This window comes from Parasteatoda tepidariorum, chromosome 9, assembly GCF_982258835.1.
Source record: "Parasteatoda tepidariorum strain Cologne lab strain chromosome 9, Ptep-v5.0, whole genome shotgun sequence".
NCBI lineage: Eukaryota > Metazoa > Arthropoda > Arachnida > Araneae > Theridiidae > Parasteatoda > Parasteatoda tepidariorum.
The window spans coordinates 92399693-92423451 of record NC_141763.1 but is presented as its reverse complement, the minus strand read 5'-3'; the positions used below and the strand labels follow the sequence as shown (position 1 = coordinate 92423451).

Here is a 23759-nt window from a genome sequence, read left to right as displayed (position 1 = left end):
TAACACTCAATTATTCGTGTGTGCTATAATTGACATATAAAACATAAAGTACTTTTTTAAACCAGAGGTGGTCAGTTAATTTGGTAATGTACAATTTCCTTTCTTATTTATTCAACTGCTTTGCTTGCACTACTTAAAATTTAAACGTATTGCATAGTAATATCTTTTGTATTGTATTATACTAGACTGAAATTTTTTAAACATTATTGTAAGAGACTTTAATTAGTAGTTATTGAATTTGAATATACGGACTTTAAATGCTGTTGTATTTATTTCTTTGTGACATTAAGTCACAAGTTTCAGTTAATTTCGGCACAATTTCGTTAATTTCTGTTACAAATCCTTATTTCCTGATATAATTCCTCTCGCCCCTTAATCTGTAGTGCAATGGGGACTTTCTCCCCCTGACGTTACGTTTTACATTCCTGAATTTCGCCCAACCCTTTTTCTTAGAAAGACACCTGTTTGCCGGTATCTTTGATGTCAGCGTGCCTTACTAGATCGGAGATGTGTTTCTTAACCGTAACGTTCGAAAAATAATTGTCATTACATCTCAACTTTCTAAAAATAAGTAATTTAACTTTAACTTTAAGCAAGAGGATAAATACCGGTTCATTTGGACTGGTGGTTTTATTTCTTCCTAGGTACGGATAACTTCTATGGAGAAGAGGTATGTCTTTTTTTGTAGAATGTATGTGTTTTCTTGGACTTTTAAAAATTAATATTCCTTCTGGGTTGCAAATTGCAACACGACTCTAGAAATGTACTCCTATATTGTTTTACCCGGCCATTATCCTTTTTTTTGTTTTTTTAAAATTGTTATTACTTGTCTGTTAATAACTTTTCATTTCGATACCCAACCGTAACAGTGCACTTGGTTCCGTTGACGTTGTTGTGGTTGGTGTATTTTGATGCTTAATTATGTTTTGTTGACCAGCGAACAAGTATTATTTCAAATTAAATGTTTAATATGAGTAAAGTAAAATATTATTATTCAATGTTTAATACAATTAACTTTTTTAAGGTTGGAGTAGGAAATGAACTGTTTATTTCAATAGTTTTTAATATAATAACCAAGTAAACAATAATAAATTATGCAATGTAATAAATTTTTCAATAAACTTTAAGTTTTGATTAGTTAATTAATATCTTGTTTTGGTTATTTACTAATTTGATTATAATAACCAAATAGATAAATTTTTAAGTTGAGTAAATAATAATTATTTGTCATAATTTCTGTAATTGAATATTACAATTGTTTTGTAATAGTGATTAAATTTATAACTATTTTGATTAGGATGATTAAGATAAATATTTTTGATTAAATAATAAATATTAATTGGATAAGAGTTGGTAAATAAGTTTTCATATAACAATTTAAAATAAGATTCTTTTTATTCTATAAAATTGATGTTTACATAAATAGCTTGGATACAAATTTCACAGCAATTGGTTAAAATAATAATTATTATTTAAAATTTTATGTGAACTAAATTTTGCTTCATATGCTTTTAAAATAGGTCATGTTTGATAATTTAAATGATATTTTTAAAATTATTTTGTTGAGGGGTGTTGATTTTATTAGTGTATGACTTATATTGCAAAAAAAAAAAAAAAAAAAAAAGATAAAAATTCATGAATTCAGTTATTTTTTAATTGATAAATACTTTGATTGTGATATTTGGTATAACAAATTTTCTTAAGGTTGAATGTTGAAATGTTTCATAATATTTGCAAAATATATGGTATTTAGTAGTAATGGTAAAATTTTTGTATTTTATGTCTTATTTCAAAATGTTGTTCTTTGATAGGTAAATGGTAATGTTGTTAAAGATAATCAGTTAATGTTACTATCAATTCACAATATTTTTATTAGATGACCCCAATTCTCATCCGCAGTAGAGCTTATTCTAATTCAATAATTATGCCTGACAACATAAATAACATAGAGGCTAATAGGCAAGCCACAAAATTTAATTTTTCGATACCAGAATTTTCGGGAAATTCTCAGAACGTAGAGTGGTTTCTAAACCAAATTAAAGATCTTGTAAAATTAAATCATTTTGATAATGATGCAGCATGTTAATGATTCTGAATTAACATGCTGCTGAATTAAATGTTAATGATTCTGAATTAATTTTACCTTTCACTGATATTAATGAAGACCATGTGATTCATGCTTTAACTAATAATGACTCCCCTCTTGAAATTTCTTTAGACACATTTAAATCTGAACAATGTAAAGATCAAAATATTCAGGAAATTATTTCTCTTTTAAACAATCCAACGTTAGTTAATCAATCTAAGCCTGAACTTTTCTTTTTAAAGGATGGTATATTAATGTATGCCACTGAGGTTTTTCCTCATAAACACAGAATTGTAGTTCCAAATTCATTAAAATCTAAAGTGTTAAAAATTTGTCATGTGTCTCATACTGGTATTCAAAAGACGTATGAGCTTGTGTCTAATAGATATTTTTGGAAAAGTTGTTACAGTGATACCTGTAATTATGTTAAGTCTTGTGAATTATGTATTATACATAAACAGTCTGCGAGCAAGCCTGCTCCTTTAAAATCAATGTGGTTACCTCAAAGACCTGGACAATTTGTCTCAATGGACATTGTCGGACCCATTAAAAATTGTGGATATATTTTTCTAGACATTTAATTTTAAATCAATTAGTCAATTTAACCTCTGAGACTGTTTCTAAACACTTAATGAATTATATTTCTCATTATGGTAGGATGTTATATCTATTAACAGATCTAGGTACTCAGTTTAAAGCTGGGGTTTTTGAATTAATCAATAAAAAGTTACGCATAAAATTAGCCCATAGCAGTGCAGCTCATCCTCAGAGCAATGGAATGAGTGAACGTATTAACCAAGCTATTACGTCTTCTGTTTTAACTTTACATGAGAAAGGTGTATCATTTGCACCCAGCTTATTAATTCACCAGAATATATATAATGGATCAACACACTCTTCAACAAAATTCCCCCCTAATTTACTTCATTTTGGTCGTAATTTGGCCTTAATTTTTGATTGTTCTGAAACTGGTGTTGAACCACTGCATTTGGATAAGTCTCATTATTTATTAGATACCTTAAATGAACTTAATATTGCATATGAAAATGCATACCATAATTCTGTACGGGCACAAGTCAAACAAAATTCTAGACAAACTGCAAAAGCCAAGTTAAGATCACTTGATATTGGTGATATTGTTTACTTAAAACATACTAATGTTTTTAAACCAAAATTTGATGGTCCTTTTACTATTTTGTCAAAATTTAATGATGTGGATTATGTAATCCAACTTTTGGACAATACAAATGCACCTAAACTAACGGTTCATATAGACCGTTTACGTCTATGTCCCCATAGGAAGCAAAATTTGCTTTTCCTTCCCTCTTTGGATACCTCCCCTGTTGTAAATGATAGTGATATCACTCTCCCTAAGGCTTGTCCTTATAATTTAAGAAACAAATAATTTTTCTAATAATTTTTTTGTAATTAAATTAGTGATATATGTGTGATGAGTGTTATTTGGGTATCGTTGTGTGTGATGCTGGTCGTCACATATCCACGGAACATCGGGATCCTGTAGTACTTGTCAGGCAATACCAGTGATTTTATTTACAATTCTTTGTATATTTTTTTTTTCTGTAACTTAATTTTTTTAATATTGTAATTTTTAATTGAAAGAGGTATTCAAATTTTGATTTGTTTTGATGGTGGATGATGAGCAGTTACCTCTCTTAGTGACTTCCCAATAATTTGACTATGGGTTCGTGTTTGGTGTTGGTTGTTCGTGTCTAACTCTTTAAAATTTTTTTGAACTAATATTTCCTGTTAATATTAGTATTTTTTTAAATTTATTTAACCACTTAATTGTTAATTAATTAATACTGTTTTCGAATGCCAAACCTTTTTTTCGACCCTGTAGTTCTACAGTAATTTTTTTTGCTTTTCTAGTATGTCATAAATGAATCTTTTATTACATACATTTCCTTGATTTTTGCAGAGTGGAAAACTCTTTGCATTTTTTTGTTGTTACAGTTCAAATGTAAAAATGTACATCACATTGTACACCTAATGTTATCAAAAGTTGGCTATGAGTTATGTTCTGTGTAATTTTTTTGTTAACAAAATATTTTTGATGCTGAATTTGGTAATGTGTATTTTGTTGTTCAGCAATTTGTTTAGGTAATGCTTTTTGTAAGCAATGTGTCAAGGCCTTGACTTGAGTTGTTTTGTTTTTTAGGTATTTTTTTGTCAAGGTTAAGTGGGAGTTAATTTGTTGTTTTTTTTTTCGCGTGTTAAGGTTTCTTGCAGTTTTGTTAAGTTTCTAAGTTAAGTTTAATGTTTTCGCCTAGGCTTTTCCTTTACCTTAAGTTAATTTTCTAGCAATTTTTTTTAAATTTCTCTCAATTTTGATTAGTTAATTTTTTTGGTGCACTTATTGCTCTCACTAATGACTGTTTTTTTGGGTACACATTTGATGTATACAAAATTTGTTTGTCGTTTTAACTCGGAATACCAATTTATCGATTGTATTCGATTGGTTTTAATTTTTTTTTCAAATTTACATTAATGGATCGTTGTACAAAGTTTTTGTTGTACAATTTTTTTTTCTTCAGTCGTTTAAGCTCGGAATATTGTCAGTCTACACTAGTAGCCTGATTGTTTTTGTTTGTTTGCATCTATATAATGTTATTCATACTAATTGGCAGCAAACAAATCAATTTAATTTTTCATTCCTTCTTACAAGGAATCATTTGAGTTGATGTTTTTATCTCAAAAATTTTTGTCACATTTATCGAGTGAGATTTTTTAACCACTTATTTATACATTTTACCTCTTTAACGTTATTTTCTTTGGAGATGATTCTCGCAGTCTACTTCATGGAGCCTGAATTTTGTTAATACGGGTTTTCTCACCGTCCTATGCATTGGCATGCAACAATGCATATTATGTTTCAATTTTTTTTTCATCTCTTCTCTGTTGTACAGTTGACAAAAAAAGTATTAGCACACTAAGCTAATTTAAAATTCTTGCAAGATAAAATAACCAAACTAATCCAAACTAGGATTTTCTTAACCTTTATTATAGTAAAAACAAAAGTAAGTGAAAATAAAAAGCACACTTGCTTTTACAGAATTTAAAACAAAAAAACATTATTATATTTTTGCAAAAAAAGTATTAGCACAATTAGTGAAATAAATAAAAACATTTTTCATTATCGGTGATTTGCTTTTTAATATCTTGTATGCAATCCATTGGCCTTAATGACTGCTTCTAATCTTCGTGGCATAGATTCTACTAACTTTTTGGTAATATCTGAGGAAATATTATTCCAGGAATGAATCAATGTAGATTCTAAAGAATCTCTTCCCGTATTGTGGTTATTCCTTACTTCTTGATCTAGATGGTGCCAAAGATGTTCGATCGGGTTTAGATCAGGTGATTGGGGGGGAGTGCGTAGCCTTCTTGGTGCATTATAAAGCAACCATTCCCTTGTTACATTCGCGGAATGTTTAGGATCATTATCTTGCTGGAATATATAGGTGTCTTGGAGGCCTAATTTTCTAGCACTGCTTTTCAAGTTACGGCGCAAAACCTCTATATACGATAAAGCTGTCATCCTACCATTAATAACTTCCAAATTTCCAACCCCATTATGCGCCATACAGCCCCAAACCATCACATTTCCCCCACCATGCTTAATTGTTGACAAGATATTTTTCTGATCAAGAGCAGTACCTTTTTTCCTCCAAACAGTTAAAATGCTTTTTGGCCGAAATATTTCAAACTTACTCTCATCAGAAAAAATAACTTGCTTCCAAAACTCCATTGGCTTACTTCGATAAGTCAGAGCAAACTCAAGTCTCTTTTTCCTATTAACCTCGCTAATAAAAGGTTTCTTCCTTGGCCTCCTACCCCGAAGACCACTCATATGGAGAACATTTCTAATAGTTTGTGGCGTCACTGACTTGCCAGAAGTTGACGCAAAGTCATTGGCTAAATTTCGAGCACTTTGAGTTGGATTTCTTAGGGCCATTTTAACAACATGCCTCCTTTCCCTGTCATTTACTTTGACTGGGCGGCCAGATCGGGGTTTATTTTTCGTGGATCCTGTTTCTTCCACTTTTTTAATAATGGAACGAACTGTTGAAAAGCTCAATTTTAACTTTTTTCCAATATCCCGATAACTTTTTCCTAATTCACGGAGACATATTATCTTTTCTCGAGTGGAGCCTGGAATTTCACACTTCTTCGGACTCATACTTAATGAATAGAGAAATTCAAAATAACACTGAACGTAACTTAATAATCTAGTCTTAGTACAAATTATGAATCGGTTTCAGTAAGTGAATATAAGGTTTTATTCTTCTTATCTGTAGTGGTAGTAATGCAGTTCGAGTGTGCCAATATTTTTTTTGTAAAATAAAATGCGTTTTTTCTATGTAAATATTTTGTTAACAATGACAGGAATTTTATATTTTGTGATTTAGTTTTCATTTGAAAATTGAGTGTAATATAGTTTAATTGGTAAAGTTAGAACTTTTCGTTGCGTAAATATTTGAAACTATATTGATGTGCCAATACTTTTTTTACCGACTGTATATGTCAATTTTTTTATCAAACAAATAAGATTGTTTTTTCATTTCACTAATCAAGATGCAGCCATGTAGAGCTGTTTATATGTATGTGTTTTGTGATACCATTTGCTTGTAACTGTATGTTTGGGGCACAGCATGTCTGACCCTAGAATTATATGCTGTCAAAATTTTTTTGTTGATATGTAGTTTGGTGTAATCACTTGTACATGAATGTATAAATTTGACCGTTTGTAAGTGGGGAAGTGGTACACTGGAGTGGCAGGCTGTTAATACTCAATTTAGGTTTTATGATTTCCAACTTTTGTACTTATGTTTCTCTTTGGCAATTCAAAAAAAAAAAAATTCTTCAAATTTTTTTTTGTCCAGTGGGGGGGGGGTATAATGTGACATTAAGTCAGTGGTGCGTAAACTAGGGGTCGCGACCCCTGTGGGGGTTGCCAAATTTTTATGAAATGCATTATCCCTGCATGCTGCATACCATACAGTGTACTTATAAAGAGTGAAGCGCCGTCACTCCCTGTTTAATTGCAATTTCATGCTGTCCACTCTTTCTGATGGTGCTGCAGCATTAACAGGTTCGAATAAAGGGCTCAGAGGCTTAATTCAGAAGGTGGCGCCTCATGGTATTTAATCACTGTATGATTCATCGGCAAGTTCTTGTTGCAAAAGATATGGATGAAGAGTTGCACAACGTATTACAAGACGCTGTTAGTTCAATTAACTACATTAAATGCAACTGCCGTCTCTTTTCAATACTTTGTAATGAAATGGGCTCTACGTATGAGAGATTTACTGTTACACACCGAAGTCAGATGGCTTTCACGTGGGAAAATACTACGACGGATATTTGATTTAAGAAATGAAGTGTACACGTTTTTAATCGAAAAGAAACATAGATTGGCAAGTTATTATATCAATGAAGTTTGGCTAGGGAAGCTGAGCTATTTAGTTGATATTTTCGAAAAACTTAACGACTTAAATTTGAGCTTGCAGGGTGAGAATTCAACTATCATAACTGCAGCCAGTAAAATTCAAGCTTTTAAGAATAAGCTTAGTCTCTGGCAAACTGAACTGAATAAAAACAACACCATGTTCCCTTGCTTTAACGATTTTATCAAGGAAAATTTTACATTTAAAAACATCATTTCCAATCACATTGAAAAGTTAAAGAAAAATTTTTCGAGACAAATTCGAAAAAAAATTTTTCGATTCGAGGATTTTCCTGAAATTCTTGGTTGGATTCGTGATCCATTTTCCTTTGACATATGCAATTCAACTCTTCAAATTAGTGAGAACTACTGAGTCGAAATCAACTTAAGACTCAGCCTTGACAAAAAAATTTGGCTATCCGTGGAAAAACAATATCCCATTTTTTGCAAGAATGCCATCAGAGTGTTAATACAATTTGCATCAACGTATTTATGTGAAACTGGATTTAGCAAACTAGTTTCAATAAAAACAAAATACCGCTCGCGTTTAAACCCTGAAGATGATATGCGAATTGCAATTAGCAACATACATCCAAACATCGATGAGATAATTAGAAACTTGCAGCCACATACATCTCATTAAAGGGCATTTTACTGATTTTTGTGTTATACAAAAAGTATTTTCTTAAAATTATAAATCAAATTAATATGAGTCAAATATGATGATGTTTTTATTCGACGAAACGAAAGAAATGGACGAAATATACATCTTATTTGTGAACATTTATCTCTAGGGGTCGCCAAAAATTTTCTCTCTACTAAAGGGGTCGCAGTCGAAAAAAGTTTGCGCACCACTGCATTAAGTCACAAGTTTCAGTTAATTTCGGCACAATTTCGTTAATTCCTGTTACAAATCCTTATTTCCTGATATAATTCCTCTCGCCCCTTAATCTGTAGTGCAATGGGGACTTTCTCCCCCTGACGTTACGTTTTACATTCCTGAATTTCGCCCAACCCTTTTTCTTAGAAAGACACCTGTTTGCCGGTATCTTTGATGTCAGCGTGCCTTACTAGATCGGAGATGTGCTTCTTAACCGTAACGTTCGAAAAATAATTGTCATTACATCTCAACTTTCTAAAAATAAGTAATTTAACTTTAAGCAAGAGGATAAATAAAGGAGCGCAAGAGACGCTCGGGGCATTTCGAATTCAGTTTTTTTTTTTTTTTTGCACACTTACTCCTTCGCGGAGCTTTTTTTACTTCCCTCTTCATTTGAGGAAAGGGTTTCGGATTTCACATAGCGTCTAACACCGCCATTGATGGATTCCTTGCGTCGAACACCGCCATTGATGGATTCCTTGCGTCGAACACCGCCATTGATGGACTCCTTCACGGCCATTTCTTTAGCTTTGTTGTAGTGCTGGTTTAATTTTAAAGAAAATTCCAAAAATATCTGCAGCTGTTCCCTTTTTGAAAAGTGTTCTGCTTGAACCCTTTCCAGTAGTTTTTTTGATTGACTGCTCTTCAACATGATGCACGAGCATGCTGTTTGTGATGGTTCGGTCTCCCGCTCCAGCTACCCAATAGTACCCATATTCTTGATGTTGTGCCTCGTATGATAATTTTAAGATGTTGTGATCGTAATCTTCAATAAACGAAAATTGTTAGTGGAAAAAAAATTGGACTCCTTCATTTGGACTGGTGGTTTTATTTCTTCCAAGGTACGGATAACTTCTATGGAGAAGAGGTATGTCTTTTTTTGTAGAATGTATGTGTATGTATGTATGTGTATGTAATGTATGCGGACTTTTAGAAATTAATATTCCTTCTGGGTTGCAAATTGCAACACGACTCTAGAAATGTACTCCTATATTGTTTTACCCGGCCATTATCCTTTTTTTGTTTGTTATTTTTTAAAATTGTTATCACTTGTCTGTTAATAACTTTTCATTTCGATACCCAACCGTAGCAGTGCATTCTTAGTATAATATTTATGGTTCTGATACATTCTTAGTTATGTAAATATTTATTTTTACTGTGAATATTTCCAGATATCCTCTAGCTATTGAATTGTTCTAATGTATATATATAATTAGTTTAGTTCGTAAATCTTCATATGTGGATCTTTAACTAGTTGCTTAGTTTTGTGTTACAATGACTGATAAAGAGGAAACGTGAACTGAAACTGAAATTCATAAAATTGACCTTCGCTTACCTGGATTTTGGACTGATAATCCAAGTCTATTTTACGCAGATTGAGGCTCATTTTAAATTGTCAGGGATTACTTCAGAATTTACTATGTATTGCTGTTTAATCTCTGTTCTTGATCAGCATATTATGCAAATGATTGCAGACTTGGTTAGAAACCCAAATTTGGAAAAGCCTTACACGGCTGTGAAGGATAGACACTTATTGCAGAATTTTCCTTGTCCGAGAGTAAAAGAATTCAAACTTTACTTCAGGACCTTGCATTGGGGGATTCTAAGCCGTCTGCCTAGTTGCGACATATGTGAGAATTGGCAGGATCTAATTTTTCCAATGAGGTTATTAAATCTATTTGGCTATATCATTTACCCTCATCTATTCAGTCTATTTTAAGTGTTAGTAGGGAAGGTTTAGACACTTTATCAACTTTGGCCGATAAGATTTCTGAAGTAACTAGTTTTTCTGCAACTTCAAGTTGTAATGAAGTTGTAGATAGAGATTGTCTTACAGAAAAAATAGCTCAAATGTCTATAGATTTGGCAGAGTAGAAGAACGAAATAAAATCTATGCGTAGATATTGAAGTCTATCCCGTAGTCGTTTGTGTTCCAATTCAAATGTTTCGAAAAATTTAAAGTCTCGCACTTTTAAATGTGAGGCAGGGAGACAAACTGGCATAACGAAAATGTGTTAATATCCTAGGAAGTATGTGGGAAAAGCACACAAATGTATTGAGCCTTGCAATCTTAATCTTCTTCAGCATGCATGTGAATCAATGTCTTATAGTGATAACAGAATTGCACTATATTTAAGTTCAGTTTGCATGGCAGGATTTTGAATAAAACCAGATGGTTGCCTGTCCTGTGTTGTTATAAGAAGGCTTTCACTGTCTTAAGCTTTTAGGTTAATATTTGAATTCCTGTTATAAAATTTAACTAAAGCATATCTAAACACCACAATAAAATAAGTATTTTAATAGCGTATTATGACTCAATATTATTTCTACAAAGTAGAGATTACACATTCTATTAGTGAAATTCTTGTTAAATTTTTATGATTAAAATAAAATATAAATATTTTTTGTGACAAGGCTTCTCTTATACTTAATCATTATTTTTAAAAAAAAGGAGGGGAAAAAAACCTCAAGTGCAATCATTTCATTGGTATATGAGGCAAAATATTATGTTTAACTCTTCAAATTGAGACTCTCTGAAACACCTACTTAAAATTGTTTCTGTTTATTTCTTGACTTCATATAAAATGAATTTGAATTAATTTAAAATGAATCACTATACGTAAATACATTCAATATATTTAAATGTGTGACAATCTTATGATGCATTTAAGCTCTTATAAACTATAAAACTTAATTTGTTGTAATACAGCTTTCATTAGTATTAAAATTATTCATAACTATTAAAATGTTTTCATTGCATTAATTTTTTAATTAATTATTAGTATTAATTAATTAATGTTAATTATTTCTTTAGTATTTAAATTATTTTCTAAAATATCTTTTACCTAATTTTAATAATTGTGTTATGCAGATATTTGTGTTAAGCACTTTAAAGCAATGGAGTTAATAAATATGTCATCACAGTGTATTTGTTTACGATAAAACTTATGAGCATTGTATGGAAAGCTGGAGATCACAGTGAACGGAACATCACATATTTCACCACCAATTGGTCAATCAAAAAAATGCTTACTGGTGAAATATTTTGCATTTTTAAATTTAGGATAGAACATGTATTAATTTTCAGCAATAAAAAATATTGTGCTTTTTGGATCAGAAATTCGAAAAAAAGTACGTTGGAGAAGGGGAACTCGCATTTTTAAAAAAAGGGAATTGAAGAAAAATTATTAGGATGCGCATGTCCCCATAGGCCATCTGACGACACAATGCCTATGTATCTAATGCTATTAAAAAAAATTACTAAATAAAAACAATAAGTTTTTATTTAGAAATTTTTAATTACATCATAGAAAATTTTTAATTACATCATAGATAATTACATAGAAAACATCGAAAAATTACAGAACAGAGAAAAAAGGGAGAGAGAAAAATAATAATAAAAAAAATCCGAAAAGAGGGAAAAAAAATTATAAAGATCAATAAAATGAAAATTAATCCCGAAAATAAATTTTTTTTTCCCGTTTTCGGATTGTTTTTATTAATATTTTTCGCTCTCCCTTTTTTCTCTGTTCTGTAATTTTTCCACGTTTTCTCTACATTTTAAACTTATTTTATGAGTTCTATTTAGTTACAGCTTATGCGCAATAAATAAAACTTGTGGTTTTTCTTGATTTGCGTTATTTTTTTTTTTTTTTTTTACTTTCTGTCCTTTTTTGTATTTATCTAGTATATATATATATATATTTTTCTTCCGGTTTAAAAAATTTTTTTTTTCCATCCAATTTTTTTTTATCAGTTGCTTGTTATTTTTTATTATTATTCCCCCCCCTTTTTTCATGTGTCTATAATTTTCCTTTGTTTTATCTTCATTTTTTGAGATATATATATATAAATAAATAAATACAAGAAAACACGAAGAAAGTTAAGAAAAACAATTTATTAATATATTTTGCTTTGGCTTTATTGATACAATATCAGAAAGCATTCTGTATTACGGATATAATCGTGTGGGCTGATAAGAAGATTATATCTTTTTTTTCCGGTTTTTTAAATAAAATTTCATCCTTTTTTTTTTTTTTTTAAACTGTTGTTTATTTTTTTACTTACTATTTTCCCCTTTTTCATATGTCTTTAATTTTTCTTTGTTTTATTCTTCATTTTGAAATTATATATATATATATATATATATATATATATATATATATATATATATATATATATAAAACAAAACTTTTTAATGATGTTCAAAAATTAATGCTTTTTCTTTCTTTTCTCTTTCAGATAGCTCTCAGATGTCAGGCACGGAAGTAGGACAAGAAGTGTGTGATACCCAGGAAAGCAATCTAAACGATTCCCAACAATTTGATAAGGGGTTATTTAATTGGTCCCATGAGTCCATCTATAAAAACCACAAAGAGAAATTTACGAACCCCTCTTATCGAAAAAAACAAGTGTGGACAAATATTGTAAATGATATGGGGGAGGAAGGTTATAGGTTGTCATACTTGCAGTGTGACAACAAAATGAAGTCTCTTATGAAAGGATACAGGTCGGTGAAAGACTATAATAACATTTCAGGCAATGACCGCAAGACCTGTAAGTATTATGAGGAGCTAGAGGATCTCTTCTCTGATTCCCCAGCAATCCAGTCCGTATCGAGCGCATCTTCCCAGTCAGAATTTACAATACCAACAATCCATGAGGATGAGTGTAAAAGAAATGAAAGTCAGAAACGAAAGAGGGAGCAGGATGGTGAACCATCTTGGTTGACATCTTACCGGGAAGATACAGAACGTAGACACAAGGAGAGAATGGTAAATTGCATAGCATTAAATTCGATTTAGATAATTTTCCAGTGCTGCGCTTGCGTAGTGCTGATGTAAAGCTAACCAGACTCCGAATCGGTCACACCCGGTTAACACACCTCTATCTACTGTTTGGAGAGCCTCCTCTTCAATGCAGTACGTGTAATGTTCCTCTCACGAATCGCTGTTTTATCACCATATTGAGACTCTCGGACAACCCGTTTATGCCAAACCCAGAAGACTCTCACCCGATATTGTTGAGGCAGCAAAGAAAGAATTTGAGTATTTGTTAGAACAGGGAATTATTCGCCCATCAAAAAGCCCCTGGGCTAGTCCGCTTCACATGGTAAAGAAAGCAAATGGTGATTGGAGGCCATGTGGGGATTATCGTCGTGTTAATGCAATAACCGTCCCCGACCGATATCCCGTTCCACATATCCAAGATTGTACGCAACAATTCGAGGGCATGACGATATTTACAACTCTAGATTTAACCCGAGCGTACCACCAAATTCCTGTTTTTCCTGGGGATATTCCAAAAACAGCGGTTACAACGCCATTTGGCCACTTTGAATATGTATATATGCCCTTTTGCTTGAGAAACGCTGGTCAAACTTTTCAAAGGTATATACATCAAGTTTTGTCAGGGTTTAATTTTTGTATCCCATATTTTGACGATTTGTTTATCGCATCCAAAAATGCAGATGAACACAGAGAACATTTAAGACAAATTTTCACAAGACTTGAAGAACACGGGTTGAAACTTAACCCTTCAAAATGTGTTCTCGGTAGACCGCAAGTTTCATTTTTAGGGTGCTTAATTACACCATCAGGTGTTAAGCCTTTACCCGAAAAAGTAAAAACGATAACTGATTACCCCCAACCAAAAAATATTGCGGAACTTCGCAGATTTTTAGCAATGATTAATTTTTATCGGCGATTTTTACCAAATGCAGCTCAAACCCAAGCCCCATTACACGATTTTTTGAAAAACTCCAAGAAAAATGATAAAACTTTGATCCCTTGGAACGATGTCGCAGTGGAAGCATTTAATAAATGTAAACTTATCTTAGCCAATTCTGCTACTTTGTCATATTTTTCTCCAAATCATAATTTATAATGGTAGATGCATCTGATTCAGCCATAGGTTCTGTGTTGCAATCCCACACACCATCTGGCATCCGCCCAATAGCATTCCATTCTCGTAAATTAACCGCAACAGAAAAAAACTACAGCACTTATGATAGGGAGTTATTAGCCATTTACAGTACTATAAAACACTTTAGGTATATTTTAGAAGCCCGACAGTTTATCATATTTACTGATCATCGCCCTTTAATCTTCGCCTTCAATAAAAAATCCGAATCTTGTTCTCCACGCCAACTTCGGCAGTTAGACTTTATCGCACAATTCAGCACAGATATCAGACACATTTCCGGTTCGGATAACACTGTTGCAGATGCTCTTTCTAGAATAAACGCAATTAACCTTTCTACAACTGACTTAAAAAACTTAGCCGATTGTCAAAAGACTGATGAGGAAATAAAAATTTTAATCTCTTTTAATAATAATTCAATAGATTTAAAACCTTTCAAAATGGGAAAAAATATTGAAATCTTCTGCGATGTCAGTAAGGAAAAAGTTCGTCCTTATATACCCAAGAAACTTCGACATGAAGTATTCTGCTCATTGCACAGCTTGTCGCACCCTGGTATACGCGCTACCAAGCGTCTAGTGCAAGATCGATTCATATGGCCGTCCATGTTGAAAGACGTAACAGAATGGACTCGTTCCTGCCTATCTTGCCAACGAAATAAGGTACAAAGACACACTGTAAGCCCATTACAGCCTTTCAACCTACCTTCTGAGAGATTCCAGCACGTGCATATTGACTTAGTTGGCCCCCTTCCACCCTCTGATGGCTTTAACTATTTGCTGACGTGTGTTGATCGCTACACTAGGTGGCCGGAGGCCATCCCTCTCAGTGACGTCTCAGCGGAAACAGTATCCAAGGCCTTCGTCGCTCATTGGGTATCTCGGTTTGGTGTTCCTGCCATCTTGACTACAGACCAAGGCCGACAATTTCAATCCCATCTCTTCTCCTGCCTAAAGTCTATGTTTTGAATACAGCGAATCCGCACAACCCCTACCATCCTTCTTCAAACGGTTCCACCGTTCTCTGAAACAAGCTCTTCGATGCCACAACACTAAATGGACTGAATCTTCACCAGTAGTTTTACCAGGATTGCGAACTTGCTTCAAGGAGGATCTCAATGCATCTTGTGTTGAGATGGTCTATGGACAAACTGTCGTCTTACCTGGAGAGTTCTTTGAACCTCCTTCCGATACTCCAAGTAATCCTTCAACTTATCTTTCAAAACTTAGAGAAACCTTCAGAACTCTAAAATCTACACCTGCGTCCTGCCATTCAAAATCGTCATGCTTCGTACATCCAGCTTTAGAAACGTGCTCCCATGTGTTCGTAAGAATCGATACCTTGAAACCTGCACTGTCATCACCTTATGATGGACCTTTTGAAGTTCTCCATAGAGCTGAAAAACATCTCACGATTAAGAAAAATGGGAAAGAAGCCACCATAAGCATTGACCGTCTAAAACCAGCTTTTCTTTCAAACATAGACTCAACAGACCCCGTACTAGAGGAAAGAGTTTCAACGCCAGCAGTTTCAACTCCACAAGTTCAATGTGAGCAGGGTGACTCTTTACCTGTTATGACTCGCCCTGGCAGAAAAGTCAGGTTTAATCCTAGATCACTTTATAGACTGTTTCGTACCTTTGGTACTAAGGGGGGAGTACTGTGGTGTGCCTCGGCAACCATCCAGTCTCCAAGTATGTACCTCCACAACCATCCTGACCACTCCAAAACTAACTGAAGTGAGGTAAATCCAGCCGGCATAACCGGTTGAAAACCCTCCTCATGCTCACTTCCAAACTGACTCGCGTGGAGAGAGGACGCGTTCCTCAAACCTTCTTTATCATTATCTACATCCTTTACAATGTAAGATTTCATTATATGTTTTTATTGTACATTAAATTTTTCCTTAACTTAAACTTTTTATTCTCCATTTTTATTTGTAATTAACTAAATCAAATAATTTTTAATAACACAATTTAAATATAGCATGTTATTCTTAACTTTAAAGCACACACGTGCTATACGCACTTTTAACTTTCATTTTATCTGTGTGGCAACCGAAAATAAAAGTTGCTTTACAACCGCGTGAGCAGCTTTTATTAGTGTTAATGAAATTACGACTTGGGCTGCTAAATGAAGATTTAGCCTGCTGCTTTCATATACGGGTTGGAACTGTTAGTACAGTTTTTCACTTATAGATAGACGTTTTGTCTGTCAATTTGAGGAAATTGATTATATGGCCATCACGAAAGATCTGCTTGAAGAATTTGCCCCAGTCCTACAAAGATGTTTCTCTTGAAAATGTGAGGTGCATTATTGACTGTAGTGAAATTTCTATAGACCTCATAATTTTACAGCAAAAGCACAAACATATTCCAACTACACTGGTTATCATAAATTAAGGAAAAATCACAAAAATAGCGATAACTCTTTCAAAAGTAAGCCAAACCGTGCAAAATTTGCATATGTTGTCCACTAAGAGTAGCTGAGTAAAATTGCAATATGCAAATTAGTGGCGCTGCACTCGGCTTACGTCATCTGCCTGGAGCATAGAAGTCCAAGTTTGAGAGAAAGCACACAAATTTTACTGTGATTGCGACATTGAAAATCTGAGATAGCCAATTCGTAATAATGACCTCTAGGCATCATTTGCCTGAAGAACTACGATGGAGAGCCATCGGGAGACTAGAGGCAGGGCAGAGTCAATCAGAAGTGGCCAGATGGCTAAATGTGAGTCCATCTGTGGTTCATAGACTTTGGAGGCAATTTCAAACCACAGATTCGGCATCTAGGAGGTTCAGTCAAGGACGGCCAACTGTTACGACCAGTGCCGATGACCGATATTTGACATTAAGTGCACGCAGGAATAGAACCGCTACTCCGACACATCTTAGATCCTCTCTTGCTGCAGCCACCGGAAGGTTGGTGTCAACGTCAACTGTGCGCAGAAGGCTCCACGAAGGTGGTCTGTATGCGAGACGACCAGCCATTTGCGTGCCGCTCACATCACGCCATAGGAGAGACCGTTTGCAGTGGGCCCGACAACATGTCCACTGGACGTCAGATCAATGGAGGCCTGTTCTCTTTACGGATGAGTCCAGGTTTAGTCTAGAAAGTGACAGTAGACGTTATTTGATATGGAGAGAACCTGGGACCCGTTATCATCCATCAAACATCCGTGAAAGAGATGCATACGGAAGAGGCAGTGTCTGTGTTTGGGGAGGCATATCCTTAGGAGGGCGCACATACCTCCATGTCTTTCCAAGGGGAACCGTGAATGCTCAGGTTTATCGAGACAACATCCTTGATGCTTATGTGCGCCCATATGCCGGGGCAATTGGTGATTGCTTCCTGTTACAGGACGATAATGCAAGACCACACAGAGCTCGCATTGTTGATGATTATCTTCAACAGGAAACAATTACTCGCATGGAGTGGCCAGCTCGATCCCCGGACTTGAATCCTATCGAGCACGTTTGGGATGCTCTAGGGAGGCGTGTATCTGCCATCAATCCGCCCCCTCAGATCCTTGCCACGCTTGCAACTGCTTTACAAGAGCAATGGCTCTCACTTCCTATTGAACTGATAGACCGCATAATTGAAAGCATCACACATCGCTGTTTGTGCTGTATTGCTTCTAGAGGCAATCATATTCCATATTAAAGGTACTTTTTCTATTGCAAACCGATACTTCCAATTTGTTTATTTTATACATGTGCTAATTTCTATACTACTATTAATGTCTGATAATTTCTTTTTATGTTGTTTAATACCTTACTATGTGTTGTATATTGTGGGTAAGTTTCATAAAATTCCATGTGTAATTTCTTGAGTTATCGCGATTTTTGTGAATTTTCCTTAATTTATGATAACCAGTGTATAAGCATCATAATACTTTGAAATTTCTAGTGGGTTTAACTCCATCTGGAATAATTTGTTTTATTTCTAGAGCATGGGGTGGAAGAGTGTCAGATAGACACTTAACCCTAAGCAGTGGGTTTTTGAGCTTATTCGAGGAAGATGATGTCATTCTGGCAGACAGAGGTTTTCGTATTGACGACTTGCTGTTGAGCAGAAATGTAAAATTATTTATTCCTGCCTCAACTAAAAATAGAACAGCTGAGTGCTGAAGAGATTCGTCTGTCAAGAAATATGTCAAAAGTAAGAGTCTATATTGAAAGAGCAATAAGGAAGATAAAAACATACAAGATCTTGAACTCAAATCTAACTATCTCTATGATTAAAAAAAATAATGAACAATTTTCCACAATTGATAAGATCTTGTGTGTTATTTGTGCAACATAGGAAAACCTATTATTAAAGCATTAAAATCTTTTGAAATAAAGTTTCTTTGAAGCGTGTTTCTTCGTTTATTCATCCAATATAAAGATCTCTACGCAAATATTATTTGGAATTATTACAGAATAAAGCTCTACACTTTTAAAAATTTTCAAAAATGATTGTTTATCTAATATATACAGTATTCTTATTCTTTAAATTTCAAGATGTCATCAAGCACAATTTAAAATAAAATTGGTACTTTCCCATAATGTAATGTAAAATTTAAGGTAATATCGTTATAGAGAAACGTGACTTTTAACACTCAATTATTCGTGTGTGCTATAATTGACATATAAAACATAAATTACTTTTTTAAACCAGAGGTGGTCAGTTAATTTGGTAATGTACAATTTCCTTTCTTATTTATTCAACTGCTTTGCTTGCACTACTTAAAATTTAAACGTATTGCATAGTAATATCTTTTGTATTGTATTATACTAGACTGAAATTTTTTAAACATTATTGTAAGAGACTTTAATTAGTAGTTATTGAATTTGAATATACGGACTTTAAATGCTGTTGTATTTATTTCTTAGTACAATATATATATATATATATATAGTGCCAGTTCCAATCTATAGTACCAGTACCTGTGCTGTAAGCTGATCTAGCTAGAGATCCAACCAGATTATGCAAGCTGCAAGTTAGACCCCGTGCGAATTTCCCAAAGACACGAGAGACACGGGAGCGCGTGATGGAACTAACAAAAAAGGAGACGCTGATGAATTCCAGAGACGGGCAGCGATCATGATTTTCTTTTAACTTCACGATGACGAACTCATTTATTTTGTGTTATTCCTGTGTTTGTTTATCGTCCATCTTTATGTAAATTTAGCGTTTAATATATGTTTTGTTAAAGTACAGTGCCTCTTATTTTCAAAGACGACCACTCATGCCGTCCCCACAAAATCAGAAGTGGTTTCAAGAACAAATTGATGGTGAAGAAATTAGATTGAGAAAAAATTGCTAGTAAAAAGAAAATTATTGGCGAAAAAAATTGGATGCCGAATGATTTCATTCTTATAAAAGTAAGTGACGGAATGGCGTTGTGATGATATTTTCGTTTCTTTTTTGAATTTCATCTCTGCAACTACAATTGAGGTACGTATCGTACATTTGTGACATCTACATTTATTATTAGACTTTTATTCATTTTTTCAAAAATGATTCTTAACGATATTAAGCAAGTAAGCAAAGCATTGAAAATTTTTAAGAAAGACAAAATAAGACTTTTACATAAATTTATTTTCGATGTAGAAGGCGATCGTTCAAACAGAAAACGATTAAGAAATTTTACTGGTTTCAATTTTACTTTAGACAGCGAAGAATTTCAAAATAAATTAAAAAATATTGAAAAAGAATTCACTCTTAACCAACTTATAACTCTTTCCAATATTCTAAATATTTCGTACGAAGGCAATGAAACTGAAATTGCAATAAACATGTTGACGTTATTAATGGATTTGAATAAACTGGCAGAGTTCGCCAACAGCGCCAACGCGTCTAGATCAGAGTCGGACGACGACATAAGCAATCCTCAAAGTGAAACTGAACCTTTGATTAAAGAGAAGGAACACAATTTTCCAGTGCAGAGAAATGATGAAAATAAAAACAGTAATTCGTGTTTAAAAGATAAAAATAATTCCTGTAGAAATTTCGAATTTCAAAATGTTGCTATTAATTATTCTGATATCGAAAGTACTATTTCTAAGTATAATGCAGGATCGCATGAAAATATTGTTCATTGGATCGAACATTTCGAAAATATTTCAAAATTGTTTAATTTGTCAGATTTACAAAAATTTATTTTTGCCAAAAGATCTCTTGGTGGTAACGCCTCTTTATTTGTCAGAACTGTACCGGAAATAAATTCATGGCGAAAATTAAAAGAAGCTTTGATTGACGAATTTTCTTTCGAAATTAATTCTGCTAATTTGCATGATCTTTTAAGTAGACGAAAAATGAAGGATTGTGAATCGGCTCAAGAATATTATTTAAAGATGAAAGAGATCTGTAATTTCGGAAAAATAGACGATGCTGCTTTTATGCATTATGTAATTAAGGGGATTAACGATAAGCATGAAAACAAAATTGTTTTGTACGGCTGCAAAAATTTGTCCGAATTTAAAGAGAAACTTAAAGTTTATGAAATAATAAAAAGTGATTCTGCAAAGAGTAAAACTGCTTTCGATAAAATCAGAACAAAACATGACTTTGATAGTAAATATAATTATTATGATAGAACAAAAGCAAAATATGATGATAGGTATAATGTAAGAAAAGATGTTTCAAATAGGAATAAAAATAAATATGAAAATAATAATGAAAAGATAAGGTATAATACTGATGTTGAAACTTTTAATAATAAACGTCCCCCCCCCACACACACACACACATATATATATATATATATATATATATATATATATATATATATATATATATATATATATATATATATATATATATAATAATAAAACTTTTTAATGATGTTTAAAAATTAATGCTTTTTCTTTCTTTTCTCTTTCAGATAGCTCTCAAATGTCAGGCACGGAAGTAGGACAGGAAGTGTGTGATACCCAGGAAAGCAATCTAAACGATTCCCAACAATTTGATAAGGGGTTATTTAATTGGACCCATGAGTCCATCTATAAAAACCACAAAGAGAAATTTACGAACCCCTCTTATCGAAAAAAACAAGTGTGGACAAATATTGCAAATGATATGGGGGAGGAAGGTTATAGGTTGTCATACTTGCAGCGTGACAACAAAATGAAGTCTCTTATGAAAGGATACAGGTCGGTGAAAGACTATAATAACATTTCAGGCAATGACCGCAAGACCTGTAAGTATTATGAGGAGCTAGAGGATCTCTTCTCTGATTCCCCAGCAATCCAGTCCGTATCGAGCGCATCTTCCCAGTCAGAATTTACAATACCAACAATCCATGAGGATGAGTGTAAAAGAAATGAAAGTCAGAAACGAAAGAGGGAGCAGGATGGTGAACCATCTTGGTTCACATCTTACCGGGAAGATACAGAACGTAGACACAAGGAGAGACTGATAAATTGCATAGCATTAAATTCGATTTAGATAATTTGCCAGTGCTGCGCTTGCGTAGTGCTGATGTAAAACTAACCAGACTCCGAATCGCTCACACCCGGTTAACACACCTCTATCTACTGTTTGGAGAGCCTCCTCCTCAATGCAGTACGTGTAATGTTCCTCTCACAGTTCATCATATTTTAACCAACTTCGCTTAAAGCTTTTTGGGAGTACTATTTTATGCTTGCAAGATTTGTTAGATGATACTCACCATCCTAACATTTTTAAGTGCCGTAGGTATTTTTAACAGCATATAAAAGTTTTAACACATCTACAATTTTAAACACATTTGCAAATATCTTAGTATTTTGTACATTTTACTCACTTCGTGCATTTTATACTGTACTCAAACTTTTATCTGATTTTACTCATACCTTTTATCTAATTTTCATAGCATTTATCTTGTTTTATTCACTGTTTTATCAGTTATGATTGTGCTATAATCAAATTTCGTATGTACTTAGGCTTTAGAGCAATTTTACCGTATTGTCTGGCGCAGCATGTCCTTAATTGGACTTTGTGCCACTAAACCCTACATTCAATCAATCAAGGAGAGAATGGACCAGCAAGCTCGTTTTTTAAATATAGTTGAACAATTTGTAAATAAGTTGGATTAAAATTTTTTCTTTTCAAATTTTCTGTGTGAAATTTAATATTTGTCGTATTCATCTGAAAAATAATTATTTTATCATAATATATATAGAAGATCATGTCTTTAAAATTTGAACCTTGATGTAAACTTTTTTTTTTTTAAAAAAGAATGATTTTTAATTATTGAATTCTTTATTGGTCTAGACAAACAAATCTTCAAATATTTTAAAAGATTTGGGGGCAAAAAACACGGTTAAAAGGAATAAGCTTCGGTTTACAGGAAGGTAAAGCATTAAAGACACATTTTGTTGGAATATTGCTTTCAGTCAAACGCAAATTTTTGTGTCTTTTAATATCTGTATTTAAAAATTATTTTAAAACAATAACATTGATCTGATCAAGATAAATATTGCTATGTTTCATACGTTGCTTATTGATATGTGAAATGATGTATAAAAAACAGAATTCTAAAATTCCTCACCTTTGAATATTTGCGTTATTTAGATGTTCTGATATAATTCTTAAAATGGCTAATAAATAACAAAACATATATAATACAATGATAATTTCCTCTTAAAGTAAAATTTTTAACACACTAAAAAGACATTCAATGCACCCTTATTAAAAACTTAAAATGAGGCCTCGGTTACAGGTCCCCGAAGGTAAAACATTAAACCTTCTATTAGCCACATAATGTGAGGGTATCACTTCCAGCCAGGAAGCTCATTGTAGCCTATTTTAGGCCATATTTTAAATTATGTAATATAATAACGTTAAAGAGCAATAAGTTAATCAGGAAACAAAACAATACTTTTTAAATCATTCACAAATAACAGAACTAATACAATCTAGTTTTAAAGTGCATTATAAGAATAGTATTATAAACAGTGATATATTAATAGAAGGACCAAATTTTTTGTTTTTTACCCAAAAATATGAAAAAGAAAATATTTTTTTATAATCATTTTGAAAATTTCACAATACTACATACAAACTTCAATATGATTAATTTTTAAACAGCCACCTTAGACATCTAGCTAATTTGCTTTTCAAATGTATCTACTGATGGGGGTGAAAAGCTAGAAGCTAATAGGTCCTCTTGGTTAGCTTTCATTTCTTAAATGTGTGCAGAAATTCAAAGAGCATAATTAAAAGTGGATAAAAAGTATTCTGTTTCATTATTTAAGAAATGGAAGCGATAATCCTCTCCATCACGATAAGGTGGGACCTTTAGGAGAGGCCCCCCACCCCTTTATATTAACTTTTTAGATACATTAAATTTCTATATAATTGTAATCCAGATATATGCATAAATTATTAATAATTAAAATTGTAATTAAATAAATAATTAAATTGTATTTATAGTTC

At 32.9% G+C, this 23759-nt stretch overlaps 1 protein-coding gene across 2 annotated transcripts; it reads left to right on the top strand.

Annotated features, from left to right (window-relative positions):
* The first annotated feature begins 259 nt into the window (after positions 1-259).
* LOC147804337 (uncharacterized) lies at positions 260-21400 on the top strand. 2 transcript variants are annotated; one of them, XM_087152358.1, is made up of 3 exons: positions 9176-9301; positions 12676-13208; positions 21226-21400. In XM_087152358.1, the coding sequence occupies exons 2-3, from the start codon at positions 12687-12689 to the stop codon at positions 21253-21255; spliced, it is 552 nt and encodes a 183-aa protein (XP_087008484.1). In that variant the 5' UTR covers positions 9176-9301; positions 12676-12686; the 3' UTR covers positions 21256-21400. The 2 variants fall into 2 exon arrangements, with proteins under 2 accessions (XP_087008483.1, XP_087008484.1); XM_087152357.1 differs by lacking the exons at positions 9176-9301; positions 21226-21400 and adding an exon at positions 260-670 and having other exon boundaries at positions 12676-13238.
* The last annotated feature ends 2359 nt before the right edge of the window (positions 21401-23759 follow it).

What these genes read in the sequence shown, in the direction of transcription:
- LOC147804337 (XM_087152358.1), top strand. Translation starts at nt 12,687, where the DNA reads ATGTCAGGCACGGAAGTAGGACAAGAAGTGTGTGATACCCAGGAAAGC. An exon ending in GTAGACACAAGGAGAGAATG is followed by an intron (nt 13,209 to 21,225) that starts GTAAATTGCATA and finishes TTTCTCTTTCAG; the next exon opens with ATAGCTCTCAAATGTCAGGC.